This window comes from Pinus tabuliformis, chromosome 2_2 (genome assembly GCF_031772625.1).
Source record: "Pinus tabuliformis cultivar Carrire ecotype Pingquan chromosome 2_2, CPIR1, whole genome shotgun sequence".
In the NCBI taxonomy this organism is placed as follows: domain Eukaryota; kingdom Viridiplantae; phylum Streptophyta; class Pinopsida; order Pinales; family Pinaceae; genus Pinus; species Pinus tabuliformis.
In genome coordinates, this window is record NC_142300.1 from 599,397,076 (window position 1) to 599,417,802 (window position 20,727).

Here is a 20,727-nt window from a genome sequence, read left to right on the forward strand (position 1 = left end):
AAAACGTCGATACAAACTAGATAGCATGTAATACAAAGCCCAATCCTCAACCCATACACAATATTCAAGATAGTAACTTAGCTGCCAAGCGTACATGTCTTCTTCAACTTAGATGTTGGAAGCAAAAAACATTTTTTTCCCATCTATGACCAAAGTCGGTCAATTGGACTAGAATACATAAATAGTAAAAGCAAGATGAGTACCTAAAAGAGGCAACTCCTTAGAGAAAAGTTACAAAGGGGTTCAGGAGAATCCCAAACTGAGAAGATAGGTCAAGAAGAAGCAAAAGAAAAGAGACAGATTCAAAGACTCCAAAGTTCTTTTGGCAAATATACTTGACAAATGACTTCCTTTGAATAGGTAGGTTGTCGTGAACAAACATGTACATGTTGTTGAATATGTATAGGAGAAAAGCCTACATATGTTGAACACAAATTTTGAGTCTAGAAGGCTAGGATATAGAAATGAACAACCATGGGTTGAGGAAGTTATTTGAGAAGCAATCAAGTTCTAGACTCTAATGTGTTTTAGATCTTATTGTAATATTTCATGTCATTGATGGTTCAAAATTCATAGTAAGTTGTTTAATTGTTAAACTAAGACCCACTTGACATTGTTTTGTTTTTTTAAATGTGTTGCCATTTGCATTTGCAATATGTGATGAAACACTGTGTGCAACCCATGTCACCACGAGTTGAACTATGAGACAAATGGGAACTTCTAGTAACGTGAGAGCTACATGTCCATGGGCAATAAATTGTAGTACGATAATAAAACCACATAACTTGCAAACATTTTACAAGTTCAACAAAACTATATATAGTTCACAAACATTTTGCACTGAAAATTTATTGATTATGATCGTGTTCACCTTCATTTTTCACCAACCAAACAATCTCCTGCAAGTTATGGACAACCATGTTCACAATTTTTTTATCGACCTACCAAAATGTAAATCAACACAAATTATATGTTTGCAAAAATAATTTTATATATAGCGATAACCTTGATGTAGAATTATAAGCAACATTTACCTAAAGATTTGCCCTGGTTCGGCTTGCAGAGAACAAATATGGGGAGGATAATTGAAAGTTTCTATCATGTTTAAAATTGGAATCCCAACATATAGTTTCGTGCATTTTGAGCATGACATAACCGACTGCATACCTAGATTGGATGATGAGATGAGTCACATACTAAATTTATGGGTAAGTTGTGTGAGGGGAAGTGCTTAGTTGTGTAAATCTAAGGATTTGTCACAATCAAGATGACAATCCTTTTCTTCCAAAAGGGATAAGTAGTTGCAATGCTCGACACTACCAAACTAATAGGAAAGCAAAGAGCACACACACATCCTGTGGCCCAAAATACAACAAGGCGACATTTGAAACCTAAAATTCTGTCCGAGACACAAGTACAACAAATAGTATGGGAAAACACAATGCTTTGATAACAACATGGAAAGTAAAATACACACATCACTTGCAACTGGGATAACACTACAATAATAAAACTACAGAACTTGCAAATTAACAGGAGCGTCTACCCATAAGAAGTAGACATGTGTAATGCAAAAAAGGTATTCCAACATGCCTACAAACCCAAGACAATACACTCATCAAAGAAAAGACACACATATATATACTCATGAATATCTGGCACATTTTTCATCTCCACATTGAACACTGTCACGATTTTAATCGTCTCATAAACGGGAATAACAAAATCCCAGCTTATCGTCTCTGATCACTTCAGAAGCGACAATTGCAACAAAGTGTTTCTGAAGACGAATTTGGTTGTTTCTTGATATTTTCTAAGAGTTCGAAGCACCCAACTAAATAATAGTAGACGCAGACAAATCAAACTGCCTCATTCTTTGCAACTGAATAATACTGGACGTAGACAAATCAAGCTCACCATCATGGAGGGGCTTATTGTGCTCAAAATGGGGGCATTATTGGCACATGCAAATCTCTCAAGTTTTGGAGATTAATGCTCGGTAGTGGAACCCCCTGTTTCTTACACTGCACGAACCATTCTCGGTGGTGATGGTGGCTTCTAAAATCGACAGTGCAATGCGAATTATTTTCATCGGTCCCGACAGTGTTCTCGGGGTTTCAGCAGTGATGGGGTTTTAGATCAACGACTTAACACAATCCAATCGTCTAACAATTGATCGGACGACGCATAGTGACAACAGGAGGGGAGTTCGTCCAAGAGGGGAAAGCCTTACGGCATAATAAATCAGCCTAGATCCATTTAAACTTTGGATCTACCAACTGTCGAGAAAGATTAAATCTCTTTTCTTTGCAAAAAAATTTGCACCTCAAGAAATTTGATCCTCTCACCACTTGGTAGATCCAAAATTAAATAGATTTAAAATTGATTATTTTTTCCTATTAAAGAAGAATACATCTGAAATTACTTTACAATAGCATTATTATTTTGAGTATCAAAAATATTCTGCGGTTATTTTTTTTTGCTAATTAAAAATATTTAGTAACACGGAAAGCCTTAAAATACATCATAAATTTCAATGACAAGAAGCCAAATTCTCCTCGTCAACTGCAATATAGGTAGGTGGAAGATGTTGGTACGAAAACCCTTAGTTATAAAGTTTAAAATGGTGGATCAAGGATGTAAGTGTGCAATGTAACCAGTGATTCGCATTTAAGTTTTCAGCGTTTCGATTGAGTGCAGCCCAAATTTATCCGTATGTATTGATTCATGTATATCATCTGACTTTCAAAGAGTCGTACATAAAAAGCACAAATGCAAGAAGGCTCAACAAAACAGAAGGGAAGTTTCTCAAGTTAGTATATTAACAGGATTAACTTAGTAAATTAACTTGTGTCATGGATAGGTGAGTACGACAGAGATTGACTCTGGGCCGACATCAAGGGGTGGAGACCAATTAAAAACACAGACGGAAAACGGAAAACTGACTGGAGGGGTCCGGATGGCAAACGATATTTGTTAAAACCGTTAACGTCACTACTACTTTCACTCTACTCTCTGTCTCTCTCTGTTTGTTACAGCAAAAACCAGGAAGGAAGGCGTTGTGGGGCAGGCTTTTTGCTTTTGTATGTAGCCGTTGGACAAGTGGATACCGGCTTTTGCTTTTGCTTCCTCGCCCCTCTATTTAAACCCTTCTACAGCCTACATTCTACATTTCTGAATCCCGTGATAGACGAGATGGTTTTCGGAATTCATATCGCACTCATGCTCTTTTTGGATTTGAATGTATTCAATTTCATTTTTCAAAACAGTTTTCCGTTCCTTTTTCTTCTCTGGACCTCATATTTTGTTTTTCCTGTTACGATGTGTTTCTATTTAATTCATGTGCGTTTCTGCTCTTCAATTTTAAATTCTCTCTTTATCTTTGTTTCTACCGATCTTGTTTTCTAAATGTTTCTCCGGGATGGGATGGGGTTTCTGGATTGTTTTTGCATTTGTTCCATTTTTTTTGAGTTTTTCCAATATTTGAAACCCCACAGGCACACATTGAGTTTTTCCAATATTTGGAACCCCAGAAGCACATATTTGCAGCTGCTGGTATGGTATGCTATCAAACCTCAGAGAACCGAGCTAACGATCCTGGATTCATCGCTCAGTCAGCCTCCAGGTAAATAAGTTTCACTCCGCTTCATTTCATAGCAAGTTACGTAGAAGGGTTTCTGGATTGTTTTTGCATTTGTTCCATTTTTTTGAGTTTTTCCAATATTTGAAACCCCACAGGCACACATTGAGTTTTTCCAATGTTTGGAACCCCAGAAGCACATATTTGCAGCTGTTGGTATGGTATGCTATCAAAGCTCTGAGAACCAAGTTAACGATCCTGGATTCATCGCTCAGTGAGCCTCCAGGTAAATAATTTTCACTCCTCTTCATTTCATAGTAAGTTACATGGAAGGGTTGGGGAGGACTGAAGGTACAGGGTGCATAAATCTTTGTTTCCTTTCAGTGATTTCGTTTGCCGAAGCAGTGACATCGCCTTGTTCGATGATGGTGAAAACTATACTGCAAGGGTTGATGTCTTAGCGGTTTTCACTACGAGTCTTCTGAGGGCACTGAAAAAGGTAGGTAGTCTGCCTCTTCTTTCTCCTGGGTTTGAACAGGAGTTGACAGAACATGTGTATAAGTTTCTTTCAATGCTACACTTGTTTTGTTTCACACACTAATAAATACTATCAATTAGATTTAGGTCTAACATAGCGGTTTTCAACAACTCATGTGACACAGGCCGATGCATGTTCGAATTAAATATTTTTACCCTTATTTATACATAGGCAATCAATGTATAAATACACCTCTTCGATATTTAAACATAGACAATAAATGTTTAAAGAATTAATTAGACAGTTGTTTTTCTGAACGGGGTTAATTAGATACTCCTGCGCATTTTTCGCTACTGGCGTTCATACTCTCTTTAGGGACTATACTCATCTTGATCAGTTAGATATCTTATCTTAACAGGGTTAATGAACACCTCTTTGATATTTAAACATAGACAATAAATGTTTAAAGAATTATTTAGATAGTTGTTTTTTTTAACAGGGTTGATTAGATACTCCACAGTTTTTGCAACTGGAATTCAGACTCTCTTTAGTGAACATATTCATCTTTTTGCATTTTTCACTCCAGTGTTAATTATACCATAGTATCTTATCAGCTAACAAGGCACATGTTAGTTAAGGGAATGACAATTTGGGTTTAAGGCACAACTATAAATTTTTAAGTAGACAAATTCAACTCAATCTTTGTATAGTTTCATTAGATTTCTAGAAAGGGAGATTGATTAATTAGGTCCCAGACTTGAAATACTTTGACTGAACTATCTTATAGCATTACTTTACCTCTTTTTATTGGAGTCGTATAACGAGATGGAGGAATTGCCCAAACGGCCAAAAGTGGCTGGAATCCGGGCAAAAAAATTTCAAAAATTCTTGTAGATATAGTGTTTGAATCGTGTTTTTGATGGTGGAAATGGATTCAGCACCATCAAAAACGTCTAGAACACTTAAATTCTGAAGTTTAACAACTATAACTTGCATTTACAAAAATCCTAGCCGGATTTTCTCTAAATATAACCAGATTTTCTATGACTTTCCGGGCAACTCCTCCGCCTCATTAGACTACGTGCTTTTTATTTCATTTCACGTGAAGCAGTGAGTACTAGTCACTTAGGTGACTATATTCATTTGTTCCTATTTTTAAATAGTGTGAGTTATACCATAGTATCTCATCATCTAATTAGGCACATCTTACTTAAGTGATGGCACTTTGGGGTTTTAAGACAACCTGACCTATAAATCTTTAAGTGGACAAAAGTTAACATTTTTATAGTTCATTAGATTTTTAGAAGCGAAGAATGAAGTTAACCATATCAAAATCATGGAAGTCTTCAACTTTATATATATCAGATGCCCAAACTCACAAACAAGAGACACATACTCTTCAACATCTTGCTAGGGACTTTATCATAAACCATAGACTACTTTATCATAACAAATTTAATTACATCTAGGGTTTCAATATTTCTTCCAAAGGTATGACATACCCTACTACAACATATAGTAAACCCTATAAACAATTCAAACAAATATAGTTCTACAAAGTATCTAACAACTTTCAGAATTCATATGTTAGACTTCCCACTAGGATTTCATACAAACCCTAGATTTCATACAAACCCTAGATTTCATACATGCGATTTAGCAATCAAAACCAATCACAGTTTGGTTAACAACATGACTAGCTTCCACTAGGGTTCACTGCAAACCCTATATTTTCTCAATCAAACATCAATCATAACTAGAACTTAGATTTCAACAATCTTACACAAATCTCAAATTAGCACATAGTCATTATATATCATAGATTTGGACTTCTACTAAGATTTAGTTACAAAATCCTAGAATTTACAAATACTATCATCCTAGAGAATCAAACTTCGACTAGGGCTTAGTTCCAAACCCTAGGACTCATGACCATCAACAATTAGGTCAACTCATACATGTAGGATTCCATCATCATGCATAAGCATATCATAACATGTGTTAGTCAAACTCGACTACACAAATATCAATAAGAGTCAGACACATAACATACTAGGTTAGACTAGGGTTTGATCGGACAAACACACACATTCCAGGGATAATACATAATAAGGGTCTTGCTTATACACTCTACCAAACCCTAATGATCTAAGGTTTCGATACAAGACATAGCAGAGCCTAAATTAGTAATACTTCAAAGGTTCAGAATTTCAGACATCACCATTCAACCCTAACAAGTTAGGGTTTCCAAACAAAACATCATCAAAGCATCAGTCAGTTACGTTAGACTTCAGCAAATCATCAAACATTTTATTTCAACAATAACCCTAAGTAGGTTAGGGTTTCACACATGATCATCGACAGACCCTTAAGTTAGGGTTTTCACAATAAACTTTTTTAGGGTCCCACAAGAGTAACCAAAGATATGAGGAGGGTAGATTTATCTAATGATGAATCATCCAATCAAGAATCTTTAAGATTCAGGGAAGTTAGACAAAAAGATGTTAGTAATAGATTATCAAGAATGAATATGGAGAGAACAAAACTTGTAATTCAAAACATACCTCTTGTTTCTTAACAAACCTTGTAATTCCAATGCTTTGTCTTGTGAAGTCTTCTTTCATGTTCCTTGAGTATTCAACAAGTCTTTTCTAGACAAAAATATGACTAGATGTGATTAGTATTTAATATAAACAAACTTAGATAAGTAAGGGAAACCAAATATAAAATACAATACAAGGAGTAAGATACTTATCTTTGGAAGTTGGTAAGGGCTCCTTTCAAGCTTGAGGGATGCAAGGGATAGAGTAAGGGCTCCTTCCATCATGTTCTTCTTTGGTGAAACTTCTTTGGCAAAGTTTGATTGATCCCTATCCCTTCTTTCTTGATTTGTTTGTACACTTCTTCACTTTTCCTTTTACTAGATCCAAGACTTTTCGAGGCTGAGATCTATCCTCTTCTTCCAAGCATTGTAATTGAATGATTCTTCCAATTTGTTCTCTTCCTTTATTGTCCTTGAAGATAGTAAGCTTCTTTCCTTATAAGGTCTCCTTATGTGATTCTTTAATCAACTTCTTGAGGTTCCTTAGATTAATTTCAATAGATCCTTAAACTGTCTTTTCCTCCTTCTTCACCTTAACTCCATTCTGCGGCTTCAATGATGTTGATCCCAGACCTCTAATAGCATAACTTTTGTTGTCTCCCAATTCCACTGTATAAGAAGATGATTCCTTTGATAGAGTGTGAAGTTGTTTACTCTTCCCTAGATGCTTCACTGTCAATAATCCATGCATTATCATCATTAGGTGAACCTGTAAGTGTAGCCAAGAACCCTTGACTTTTGACCTTGTTGAATAAGTAGTGTAAGGTCCTTTTGATACTTGTAGTATTGAATCCCATTCTTATCATGGAGGGAGTAATCATTTTCCTTCAAGCCAACGAAGTGAGCTTCAATGTTTTTGACCTTAGCTCTGATACCATGTTGAGAAATCAATGCAAGTAGATTAGGGTTTGATTCCTCTTTCTTGATAATTACTTGTTAGTTATGTTGGTTTCTTTTACTTCTTTATTATCTTATATTTCATCAAACAATTACCATATTATGTGTGTATGAAGATCACAAAAACACAAGACACAAGATGTAGGCACTATGCTAGGGCAAAATCCCTCTCGAGGGGGAAACCCAGTCAAAAATTCTCTTCCTTCAATAGTTTTCTTTGAGACTCTTTGTTAAAATTGGCAACTAGGGCCAAACTCCATGTTGGTCATCTTATGTATGGCAGCTGATATTTTTCTTGGATCCCTCTTATCGAGAGGTGTAGGATTGATTCAAAGATCATCTGATTCTGATTAGTATTCATGGAGTTATGAATTTATTTGTGTTATAAGACAATTCGTCAAGGTCGGCCAACAACCAAATAAACCCCTCATCTCCTTTTAGTATAAAAGGAGATGACTCGAGAGTCATTTTACACACAACTTCTCTCTCGATTTCTCTCCACTTGTCTTGGGTTTTAGTGTGAGAGAAATCTAGGAGGAAGTAGCCCTAACGCAGTCCTAAGGAGGATGATCTAGCTCTCGATGCAGTTATGGAGGAGAGATCTAAACGTTGCCCTATGGAGAAGCCCTAACGCTGCCCTATGGAGAAGAGCTAACACTACCCTATGGAGAAGCCCTAACGTTGCCCTATGGAGAAGAGCTAACACTGCCTAAGAAGAGGTATACGCAGTCAAGAAGGGTAGCAATGTGAGCCCTCAACGCAAATTAGAAAATGGTCTCTACCCTAGATGGATGCCTTAGAACCTTAATGCAGTCTATGGAAGAATGAAAGCTCTAACCGCAGCGAGAGAGGAAGGATCTAACCGCAGCGAGGGAGGAAGGATCTTAGACAGCGTGGAGGAGGCCTGAGTTCCTCAATGGAGGCCGAGTTAATTACTGGAGCAGTAGCCCGTTTTTGGGTCACTTTGGTGGAGGCCTAGAGGCTGTCTTGGATGCTGCAGACTGCTCTTGAGGGCCGAAGGCATGAGGAACTGTTTCGTGGGGATAGAACCCTTGGAAAGGGTTACTGCTACAAGGGATAGGCTTACTATAGCAAGCCGCAATCCCTTATACACCTACAGGTCTACGTTAAGGATAACAAGGAGGGCGTAAGGGCTAGTTGTGACTGCTGGGGTATAACAAGCCAACATGTGGTTTAGGAATGCTGGAGAAGGGTGATCATAGCGTTGGGACAGATGTTGTGAAGGCTATCCAGACAAATGTTAGAATACCCTTACCTATCCAACAATGTGGCAATCAAAGAATCCCCTAACAGTGAACTGACGTAAGTGTAGCAACATGATATAATAAGGTGTGACAACATTGTAAAAAGGGTGCAACACAGTGATGATGAACGCTGCAATAAGGTGCAGTATGAGGGACAACAAGCATGCAAGGGACAACAAGCATGCAAGGTACAACAAGCATGCAAGGGACAACAAGCATGCAAGGTACAACAAGCATGCAAGGGACAATAAGCAAGTAAGGTACAATAAGCATGCAAGGTACAACAAGCAAACAATGAGACAACAAGCATGGACAACATAGTTCAACCATGGCACATGGGACAACGGTGCAACATTAGGTGCAGTAGTCATGAGGTCCAGCATGTTGAAATTTGGTACCTGAGGACAGGTGGTTCCCTTAGGCTTTGATCTTTGGCCTAGGGAAAAGTGTCCAAAAGAATTTAATTTTTCTCCTAAAGTGACTTTATAATTTTATAAAGTTAAATTTAATTTAAAAGTGACTTTAAGTGATAAAGTTACTAAGTCTAATTTTAAAGTAAATGAAAAATTAGAAAGGAAAAGTGACTTTGGAAATAAATGACTAAGTGGGTCTTTTTTAAAGTGGGGTGAATTAAAAAATAGAAAGTGAGATTTAAATGAGCGTTTAATCTCAACCATTGATCTAAATCTATTTCAGCCATTGGATTTAGAGATCACCCAAAAGTCACTTGGATCACCCAAAAGTCACTTGGAGTTATATTAAAGGAGGAAAAGGAGGAAAAGGTCATTCATTCTTTCATGAGCAGATTGAGAGAAGGAGAGCAAGAGAGCAAGAGAGATTTCTGAGCAGGGAGGAGAAGGAGACAACAGCTTGGCACACATTCCAAGGCAGCAGTTGAGCAGATTTGTACAACTGATTCAACACATAGTGAAAGGCAGATTTTTGCACAAAAATCGAGGAATAGTTTGCTGATTTTTCTGCACACAAAACGGAGGCTGTACAACATTTATTGCTGCCCTGTTTGCTGTAATTTCCAGATTGCTGTGAGGCACGGGAAAGGAGATAAGTTGTAAATTTGCTTGCTGATTTTTTGCTAAATAATTCTCACTGTAAAAAGACAATTTTCAGAAATAAAGAAGAGCTCTCAAATTGGTTTTCCCCAAGAGTTGTAGGGGGTTTTTCCAGGGTCAAGTTGACCAAAAATATCAGTGTTTTAATGGCTGTTTTTGATTGCTGATTTTTAATTCTGCAATTTCCAGCATTCTGAAAAATTTCCAGAATTTGTGTTTTCAACAATATTTATTTTTTTCAGTCTGTTAAATGTATGGTTATGGGAATGAGCATTTAACTACATGGGAGAAATAAGGAGAAACTAAAAACCGGGGTGGGAAAACAGAAATTTTTACATGGTATCAGAGCTTGAGTGTTGAAGGGCAGTTTGGGACAGCAAAAAGGAAAAATTACAGTTGCTGATTTTTCACTCAGAAAATTCCAGCAAGCTGATTTTTTCATAAACAACAGTTTTATCTTTACTACAGCAGTGCTACTTTTCAGTTTTAGGACAACAGGATGTCATTGGGATTGAGGGTGGAGGATAGGCTGGATGGGCATATAAATTACAGTGTTTGGAAAGAGAGAATGCAGAGTATCTTTGAGGAGGCAGAAGTCTGGGATATCATGGTGCATACCGCACAGAACCCTGTTGTTGTGCCCACTGATGTTACTCAGTTGGCTGAGTATAAAAAGAAGAACAATAAGGGTAAGAGGCTGATTCTAGACGGAATCAAAGACCATTACATTCCTCATGTGAGAGGAAAGAACAATGCCCATGAGATGTGGACAGCATTGTCCAATCTCTACCAGAGTACCAATGAGAACTGGAAGATGGTCCTGAAGGAGAAGCTGAAGAACATTAAGATGGGTAATGATAGTGCAGCTGGATATCTCACAAAGATTACTAATGTGAGAGATGAGTTGGCAACGATTGGAGAGGCCATTCCACCCACTGAGTTGGTGCGGATTGCAGTGAATGGCCTCCTCCGTTCATGGTTGAACTTTGCTGATGGGGTTTGTGCACGTGAGACCCTTCCCACATGGGAGAGGTTTTGGGATGATTGCATTCAGAAAGAGATCAGGAAAGGTCAGCTTGGGGCAGCCAAGCCAGTTGAGCAGGATGAGGATGTAACACTGGTGGCAGGAGGCAAGAAAGGCAAAGGGAAGAAGCAGGCTTCCACAAGCAGTGGTGGGAGCAAAGACAAAGGTAAAGGTAAACATGGGAACACACAGAAGGACTATTCCAAGGTGAAGTGTTGGAATTGTCAAAAGATGGGACACTATGCAGTTGTGTGTCCGGAGAAGAAGAAGAAGAAGGGGAAGAACCAGGATGTGGCAGCTTCAGCTGAGATTGAGGACTTTGCAGATCGTTTTGACCGGGAGTTTGCGTTCACTACATGTGAGTCCTCTAGTGCAGGATCACCTGCCACACAGGTTCAGAGGGAGCATGCTTTTCCCTCGATTAGCGGAGCATCTACAGGTATCTGGTATGTGGACTGTGGGGCTTCACATCACATGACAGGAGTCCGTGAGTACTTCTCAGAGCTTTCAGAGAGTGGCACTGATATTGAGGTAGTACTCGGTGATGACAGAGTTGTTAGAGCAGTCGAGGTGGGGACAATGACATTTCAGAGGGAGTCCAAACCTCCCTTGAAGGTGTCAGAGGTTCTTTATGTGCCAGGGATGAGGAAGAACCTCATATCCGTCTCAGCTTTGGAGGACAGAGGATATGAGGTACTGTTCAGGGGAGGACAGGTGTTGATGTATCCCATGGGCACTCCAGCTGATTTAGCTAGAGTGATAGGTGTACGCCATGCAAAGGTGTACAAGTTTGCATTCCAAGCCCTTTTGGCATTGAGCAGTAGTACCGACAGCAGAGCTAGCAGTTCTGAGCTGTGTGAGATTTGGCACCGCAGGATGGGACATATGTATCATGGAGCCTTGAGGACATTGCGGGAGATCACTACAGGTGTGCCAGATTTCAGTACTGATCACTTTGATACTTGCAGAGGTTGTGTGATGGGCAAGTTTGCCAAATCCCCTTTTCCCAGCAGTGACAGCAGAGTGACGGGGATACTTGATTTGATTCATTCCGATGTAAGCGGTCGGATGTCTCATGTTTCCTTGAGTGGATATGAGTACTATGTGTTATTCATTGATGATCACTCCAGGAGGACCTGGATTTATTTTTTGAAGACCAAGAGTGAGGTCTTCAAGCGGTTTCAGGAGTTCAGAGCTCTTGTGGAGACTCAGACAGGTCGAAAGATCAAGTCCTTGAGGTCAGACAATGGAGGAGAGTACACCCTTGGAGAGTTTGTTGACTATTGTGTGGAGGCAGGCATTAGGAGGGAGTTCACTGTTCCTTACAACCCCCAGCAGAACGGGGTTGTAGAGAGGAAGAACAGATCCATCATAGGGGCTGCCAAAGCCATGTTACATGATCAGGGGTTGCCATTGTTCTTGTGGGCAGAAGCCTGCAACACAGCTGTTTACTTGCAGAACAGGAGTCCGCATCGTGCCTTGGGGCACATGACTCCGGAGGAGGCTTTCTCTGGGAAGAAGCCTGATATTGGTCATCTTCATATCTTTGGATGTATAACATACTCCTATATACCCAAGGAGAAGAGGACCAAACTAGAGCCCACCGCAGAGAAGGGTATCTTTGTGGGCTACAGTGAGACCTCAAAGGCCTTTCATATTTACATTCCTACACAGAGGAGAGTTGTTGTCAGACGGGATGTGAAGTTCGAGGAGGACAGGGCCTTTAGGAGGTCACGAGAGTTAGAGTATCTGGATCAGCCAGACCCTCAGCAGCAGTTGAGTCAGTCGCAGGGATCCAGTGGGCAGGGATCAGGAGGATCCGGAGGTACATCTATGAGGATGTCAGGTCCATCAGTGAGCAGTGGCTCGCCGAGCCAGAGGGGTGGTGCTCCGGGCAGCATGCAGAGTAGTTCACAGAGCAGTTCACTAGGGAGTCCACTGATGGACAGTTCACACGGTACCTCAGCTTCTACAGGTTCAGGTGCAGGCAAGAGGACAACAGACAGACAGTCAGGAGTTCAGGCTACTGATGATGATGAGGAGGAGGAGTTTCATTCTCCAGTGGGAAAAGTGCGCTCAGGGAAGAGGAAGCCCAAGTGGCTTCAGGACACCTTGAGAGATGCCACATCTGTTGCTGAGCCGAAGAGGCCGGTCAGAGAGAGTAGCCCACCTGAGAGGTTTTGTAGCTATATGGCGATGGTTACCAGCATCCTTGACTCTGAGCCTTCTAGCTATGAGGAGGCGGCTAGCCAGCAGGTCTGGAGAGAGGCCATGCAGGAGGAGTATTCTTCTATCATGAAGAATGATGTTTGGGAGGTGGTTCCGAGGCCTGAGGGCAAATCCGTGGTTACTTCCAGATGGCTTTACAAGGTAAAGCATGCTGCAGATGGCAGCATTGAGAAATTCAAAGCGAGGTTTGTGGCTAGAGGGTTCTCCCAGGTAGAGGGAGTTGATTATGAGGAGACCTTCGCTCCCGTGGCTCGATATACTTCAATCCGCTCCATTATATCGATAGCAGTAGAGATGGGTTGGAAGATCCACCAGATGGATGTGAAGACCGCATTTCTCAATGGCTTCATACATGAGGAGTTGTACATTGAGCAGCCACAGGGCTTTGAGGTGCATGGGAAGGAGTCCCATGTGTGCAGACTAAAGAAGGCCCTTTATGGCCTGAAGCAAGCTCCCAGAGCTTGGTACTCCAGGATAGATACATACTTGCAGGGGATGGGTTTCACAAAGAGTGAGGCAGATCCGAACCTTTACTTTATTGTGATTGGTGAGGAGCCTCTCATTCTGGTGCTGTATGTGGATGACTTGATCATTACAGGTGCAGAGAGACTCATAGAGCACTGCAAGAGAGATCTTGCGGTGGAGTTTGAGATGAAGGACATCGGCCTGATGCATTACTTTTTGGGTTTGGAGGTGTGGCAGGAGGAGGGGCATTTCTTCCTGGGGCAGGGGAAGTATATTGTGGACATCCTTAGCAGATTCCACATGGAGGATTGTAGACCCATGTCGACACCGATGATCACCAACTGGAAGAAGCTTCATGCTTCGGATTCCGAGTTGGTGGATCCCACATTGTACAGGCAGCTGATTGGTTCCTTGATGTATTTGGTCAACACTAGACCAGATATCTGTTTTGCAGTCAACACGATGAGTCAGTTTATGTGTGAGCCTAGGAAGGTTCACTGGGTGGCTGCAAAACACATTTTGCGGTACTTGCAGGGGACAGTGGATTATGGTCTGGACTACAGGCATGGAGATGGAGTGAGATTGGCAGGGTACACTGATTCTGATTGGGCAGGTTGTTCTTCTGATAGGAAGAGCACTTCAGGGTGTTGTTTTGGGTTGGGTTCAGCAGTAGTGTCATGGTTCAGCCGGAAGCAGCAGTCAGTAGCACTGAGTTCAGCGGAAGCAGAGTATATGGAAACTAGTCTAGCTAGTTGTGAGGCTATCTGGCTTCGCAAGATGTTGTTTGGCTTATTTGGTCAGCCGTTGAGACCTTCAGTGATTTACTGTGATAATCAGAGTTGCATTAAACTCACGGAGAATCCAGTATTTTATGACAGGTCAAAGCATATCGGGATTAGATATCATTTCATCAGAGACTATGTTCAGAAGGGAGCTGTGAAGCTTGAGTATATTTCCACTGATGAGCAGGTTGCAGATATCCTTACCAAAGCCTTACCACGGGGCAAGCATGTCTACTTCAGAGACAAGATGGGTGTGGTGAGGAACACCTTCCTCGGTAAGAGGGAGTGTTGAAATTTGGTACCGGAGGACAGGTGGTTCCCTTAGGCTTTGATCTTTGGCCTAGGGAAAAGTGTCCAAAAGAATTTAATTTTTCTCCTAAAGTCACTTTATAATTTTATAAAGTTAAATCTAATTTAAAAGTGACTTTAAGTGATAAAGTTACTAAGTCTAATTTTAAAGTAAATGAAAAATTAGAAAGGAAAAGTGACTTTGGAAATAAATGACTAAGTGGGTCTTTATTAAAGTGGGGTGAATTAAAAAATAGAAAGTGAGATTTAAATGAGCATTTAATCTCAACCATTGATCTAAATCTATTTCAGCCATTGGATTTAGAGATCACCCAAAAGTCACTTGGATCACCCAAAAGTCACTTGGAGTTATATTAAAGGAGGAAAAGGAGGAAAAGGTCATTCATTCTTTCATGAGCAGATTGGGAGAAGGAGAGCAAGAGAGCAAGAGAGATTTCTAAGCAGGGAGGAGAAGGAGACAACAGCTTGGCACACATTCCAAGGCAGCAGTTGAGCAGATTTGTACAGCTGATTCAGCACATAGTGAAAGGCAGATTTTTGCACAAAAATCGAGGAGCAGTTTGCTGATTTTTCTGCACACAAAACGAAGGCCGTACAACATTTATTGCTGTCCTGTTTGCTGTAATTTCCAGATTGTTGTGAGGCACGGGAAAGGAGATAAGTTGTAAATTTGCTTGCTGATTTTTTGTTGAATAATTCTCACTGTAAAAAGGCAATTTTCAGAAATAAAGAAGAGCTCTCAAATTGGTTTTCCCCAAGAGTTGTAGGGGGTTTTTCCAGGGTCAAGTTGACCAAAAATATCAGTGTTTTAATGTGTTTTAATGGCTGTTTTTGATTGCTGATTTTTAATTCTGCAATTTCCAGCATTCTGAAAAATTTCCAGAATTTGTGTTTTCAGCAATATTTATTTTTTTCAGTCTGTTAAATGTATGGTTATGGGAATGGGCATTTAACTACATGGGAGAAATAAGGAGAAACTGAAAACCGGGGTGGGAAAACAGAAATTTTTACACAGCATTGTGATGATGGGTGCAGCATGGTGCAACACGGTGAGGTGCAGCATGATGATGAGATGCAACACGATGATAGGTGCAGGAGTCACCTTGGAGAATTAGTTGAAGCAGCATGTCTTCAACTGATCTCATGTATCATCTTCTTAAGGATGATCTATGCTCTTATCTAAGATAAGTCAAAGTGTTGACTTCTGTTATAAATGTACTATCTCTCTCTCTGTTTGCTGGACTATTGAAGAACATATAAGAAGAATTGATCAAGGTTTCCCCACGTTGGGGTTTGTCCCTGGCTAGCGCCACATCTTGTGTCCTCTTGTCTTGGTTTGTCTTCTGCGATTTACATTTATGTTCTATCTGCAGTTTACTTTAATGCTGATGTGATTGCTAATTTGGAAAAGATATTGAGCTAACTGTGAAAATTGAAATAAATTGCTCTAAGCATAGAACATACCTAAAATTAACATGGTATTAGAGTTGAGGTGAAGATAATGCCCAAGCAAGAGTGAAAGAGCAATCACCGAAGACAGTTGGGAAAGGACAAAAGGATCAATGGGTTCCTCATCACTCTTCAAATTCGCCAAGGGTGAAGTCAAAGCAGAGAACATTATCAAAATGGCGCAGCGGAAGCTTCCTATGGCTTACCTACAGATCACTTCAATGGGAAGTTCGGATCTCAGGGTAAAAGGAAAGGCAGATGCCTTGTTTGCAATAAGTTCAACCATTATGCGAAGGAGTGTCCGAGGTATGGACACATCACTTGATGATGATAACAATCATTCCAGGGACATCTTCAATGATCGGAGGAATGACAGGTAATGCAGGCCATCAAGGAAACGACCGACTCTTCAGAGAAAGCAAGGAACCCTAGGTATGAAGAATCAAATGTTGTTTCTAAGAAGATAAAGAAGTGTTATCTTGTATTGGCCCTCTCCTTCAGATTCTCTAGGAATCTGGCTTATTGATTGTAGTGCTTCAAGGCACTCCATTGGATAGAAGGGTGCTCTCTCGAATTTGGTAAGAGATGGAAACAATCATGGGATTATACTTGGAGCTGATGCCACTTATCCCGGAAAGGGTGTAGGAAATGTTTACCCCTCAATTGAATGAGGGTAACTCGATTCATTTACAAAATCTCTTTTATGTACCTGATTGCAAGAGCCTGGTGTCAAAGGTTTCAGGGCGGCATTCATCGATGAAAAGGTACGTGTTTGAAAATAGAATTTTCAAAGATGCTTTTAGTCATGGGTTCTGGGTTGGCAATTTGTATCAAGTTGCAGTATGGTCCATTGGGGACCATGTCAATTGACACATCTCATCTATAACATCGGAGGTCTATTATGGGTTCATACCCGATGTGAGTCAGATGGTGACAGGGATGCTTGAATTCAAGAAGAGCATGAAGGTACATGTCTGAGATGTACCGAAGGAAAATCTTACAAGGGGACCATTCCCCTCATGTAGCAGGTCCACAGGTTTGGAACAACCTGAGGGGTTTGAGATTCATGATCAGGAATCTCATGTGTGCAAGTGGAAGAAAGCCCTCTATGGCTTGAAGCAAAACACCCCGGGCTTAGTATGAGAGGATTGATAGCTGTGTGATGAAGCTGAGATTTACTAGGAGTGAAGTCGATCCAAACCATTGCTCGAAGGTTGTGGATGATAGACCTCTCATACCAACACCTTCTGAGGACGACCTATTTCTGACATGTGCAGACCCTCTCATTTGCAGAAGTAAGAGGGAGTTGGATTTCGGATGTGGAATGGTAAACTGCAAGCCCATGACTACCTTGAGGATCTTAACTTTCAGAAGTTATATGGTAGTGATGCCGGACCAGATTTGGGAAATGCCTCTAAGTTTCATAAACTCATTCGCGTTGATGTTCTTGGTGAACTTCCGTCCAGACATATGTTTTGCAGATAGCATGATGAGCTCATATATGGTGGAACCTCACTTGATTGGTGCTAAGAATCTTCTGAGATATCTTTGGGGCACAATATCTCGTGGATTGGGATACACTGCCGGAAGTATGAAGCTGCATGATTACTCGAATGCTGACTAGGCAGGCAGTGTGGAGGATCTCAAGAGCACTTCTAAGTGCTGATTCTCTTGTATGAGCAGGAGGCAGAAGACAGTTGCTTTGAGCAGCGCTAGGACTGAATACATAGCTACGAGTATGACCTTGTGTGAAGCTGCCTGGTTGCAGGAGCTCTTCAGTGAGTTGTTTGTACACATGATGGATACCACGGTGATCTTCTGTGTCAACTAGGGGGATTCGATTGTGAGTCGCCCTATGGTCACGGTGATCTTTCCCGAACGACTTGGAGTCATTGATGTTGCATACATTGAGCTCTGGGAGCTCCGGGGGGCTTGGGGTACTACTGGAGCAACACGTGACCATAGGGCGACTCACCCTCCCCTAATGGTGTGCTGTGTACAGGGTGAATGGCTCAGCCTTCCCCTGTGATACCCCGAGGCGACTTAGGGACAGGATGATTGGTTCTCCTGTCGAGGCATCCTACCCATGCAGTCTGGGACTCATGGGAAGTACCTCTCATCTGATCAATGAGCAGGGAATTGGGGTTAGGGACCATAGTAGTACTATCGATGGACGCAATGTTGTATCTACCATACTCCCTATGCTAGGATGACCTCCATTGATTTGGGATCAGTATGAGTGGTTTGGGACGCTTGATATTGATTTGGGATCAACAAAACTGACTTTGGATCAGTAGAGAATGGCATGAGACATTCTCGATCAATTCTTTTTCTTCATGGTTCAGCAAAGCAGAGCTCAGCAGAGCAGAGTAGTGCAGAGCACTGATGGCAGTGATAGTACAGTTGGACATATGGATCAGCGGATGGAGTTCTCCCTAGTTGAGAGGAAGTGTTAAAATTGGCAACTAGGGCCAAACTCCATGTGGATCATCTTATTTATGGTCGCTGATATTTTTCTTGGATCCCTCACATCAAGAGGTATAGGATTGATCCAAAGATCATCTGATTCCGATAAGTATTCATGGAGTTATGAATTTATTTGTGTTATAAGACAATTCATCAAGGTCGGCTAGCAACCAAATAAACCCCTCACGTGCTCAATGTTTTAGTATAAAAGGTGATGACATGAGAGTCATTTTACACACTTCTCTCTCGATTTCTCTCCACTTGTCTTGGGTTTTAGTGTGAGAGAAATCTAGGAGGAAGTAGCCCTAACACAGTCCTAAGGAGGATGATCTAGCTCTCAACGCAGTTATGGAGGAGAGATCTAAACGCTGCCCTATGGAGAAGCCCTAACGCTGCCCTATGGAGAAGAGCTAACACTGCCCTATGGAGAAGCCCTAATGCTGCCCTATGGAGAAGAGCTAACGCTGCCCTATGGAGAAGCCCTAATGCTGCCCTTTGGAGAAGCCCTAACATAACCTATGAAGAGGTATATGCAGTCAAGAAGGGCAACAATGTAATCCCTCAACGCAGATTAGAGAAGGTTCTCTACCCTAGATGGATGCCCTAGAACCTTAACGTAGTCTATGGAAGAATGAAAGCTCTAAACGCAGTAAGAGAGGAAGGATCTTAGACAACGTGGAGGAGGCCCGAGTTCCTCAATGGAGGCTGAGTTAATTACTGGAGCAGTAGCCTGTTTTTGGGTCACTTTGGTGGAGGCCTAGAGGCTGTCTTGGATGCTGCAGACTGCTCTTGAGGGCCGAAGGCATGAGGAACTGTTTCGTCGGGATAGAACCCTTGGAAAGGGCTACAACTGCAAGGGATAGGCTTGGTGTAGTAAGCCGCAGTCCCTTATACACCTACAGGTCTACGTTAAGGATAACAAGGAGGGCGTAAGGGCTAGTTGTGACTGCTGGGGTATAAGAAGCCAACGTGTGGTTTAGGAATGCTAGGGAAGGGTGATCATTGCCTTGGGACAGATGTTGTGAAGGCTGTCCAAACAACTGTTAGAATACCCTTACCAGTCCAACAATGTGTCAATCAGAGAATCCCCTAACAGTGAATTGATGTAAGTGCAACAACATGATGTAATAAGGTGTGACAACATTGTAATAAGGGTGCAGCACAATGATGATGAATGCTGCAATAAGGTGCAGCATGAGGGACACCAAGCATGTAAGGGACAACAAGCATGCAAGGGACAACAAGCATGCAAGGTATAACAAGCATGCAAGGGACAACAAGTAAGTAAGGTACAACAAGCATGCAAGGTACAACAAGCAAACAATGGGACAACAATCATGGACAACATGGTTCAACCATGGCACATGGAACAGTCATGCTGTAGTCATGAGGTCCAACATTGTGATGATGGGTGCAGCATGGTGCAACACGGTGAGGTACATCATGATGATGAGATGCAACACAATGATAGGTGAAGGATTCACCTTGCAGAATCAGTTGAAGCAGCATGTCTTCAACTGATCTCATGTATCATTTTCTTAGAGATGATCTATGCTCTTATCTAAGATAAGTCAAAGTGTTGACTTTTGTTGTAAATGTACTATCTCTCTCTCTCTCTACTGAACTATTGAAGAACATATAAGAAGAATTGATCAAGGGTTTCCCCACATTGGGGCTTGTCCCTGGCTAGTGCCACATCATGTGTCCTCTTGTCTTGGCTTGTGTTCTGTGATTTATGTTTATGTTCTATCTGCAGTTTACTTTAATGCTGATGTGATTGCTAATCTGGAAAAGATATTGAGCTAACTGTGAAAATTGAAATAAATTGCTCTAAGCATAGAACATACCTAAAATTAACACTCTTCAACCTAGACATAGACCAAACCTTCCCTCCACACCAAGTTAGCCCTTCCAGATCTTCGACCCTTTAGCAACAACACTTCCACCCTAGCAACTTCGACTATGCAACAACTTACGACATTGGGCACAACTAGAAACAACAACACTTGAAAGACTTCGATTTCCCAAACTAGGGCACGAAAAAGAGAGAGAGAGTACCACCAAAACTTTGATTTTCCTTTTCTCTTTGACCTTGACCCTCAACTCTCACT

General features: G+C 41.1%; 1 protein-coding gene across 3 annotated transcripts in view; it reads left to right on the top strand.

The window, feature by feature from the left end:
- The first annotated feature begins 3,000 nt into the window (after nucleotides 1-3,000).
- Nucleotides 3,001-20,727, top strand: part of LOC149194080 (uncharacterized) — an 89,423-nt gene continuing 71,696 nt past the window's right edge. The window contains exons 1-4 of one of the 3 annotated variants that reach the window (XM_089405026.1): nucleotides 3,001-3,243; nucleotides 3,498-3,625; nucleotides 3,775-3,866; nucleotides 3,965-4,080. In XM_089405026.1, the coding sequence (XP_089261152.1) occupies nucleotides 3,196-3,243; nucleotides 3,498-3,625; nucleotides 3,775-3,866; nucleotides 3,965-4,041 (345 nt within the window). In that variant the 5' untranslated portion in view covers nucleotides 3,001-3,195 and the 3' untranslated portion in view covers nucleotides 4,042-4,080. Of the gene's footprint in view, nucleotides 3,244-3,497; nucleotides 3,626-3,738; nucleotides 3,867-3,964; nucleotides 4,081-20,727 lie in introns of those variants that run through there. The other 2 variants (XM_089405024.1, XM_089405025.1) reach the window with 2 other exon arrangements.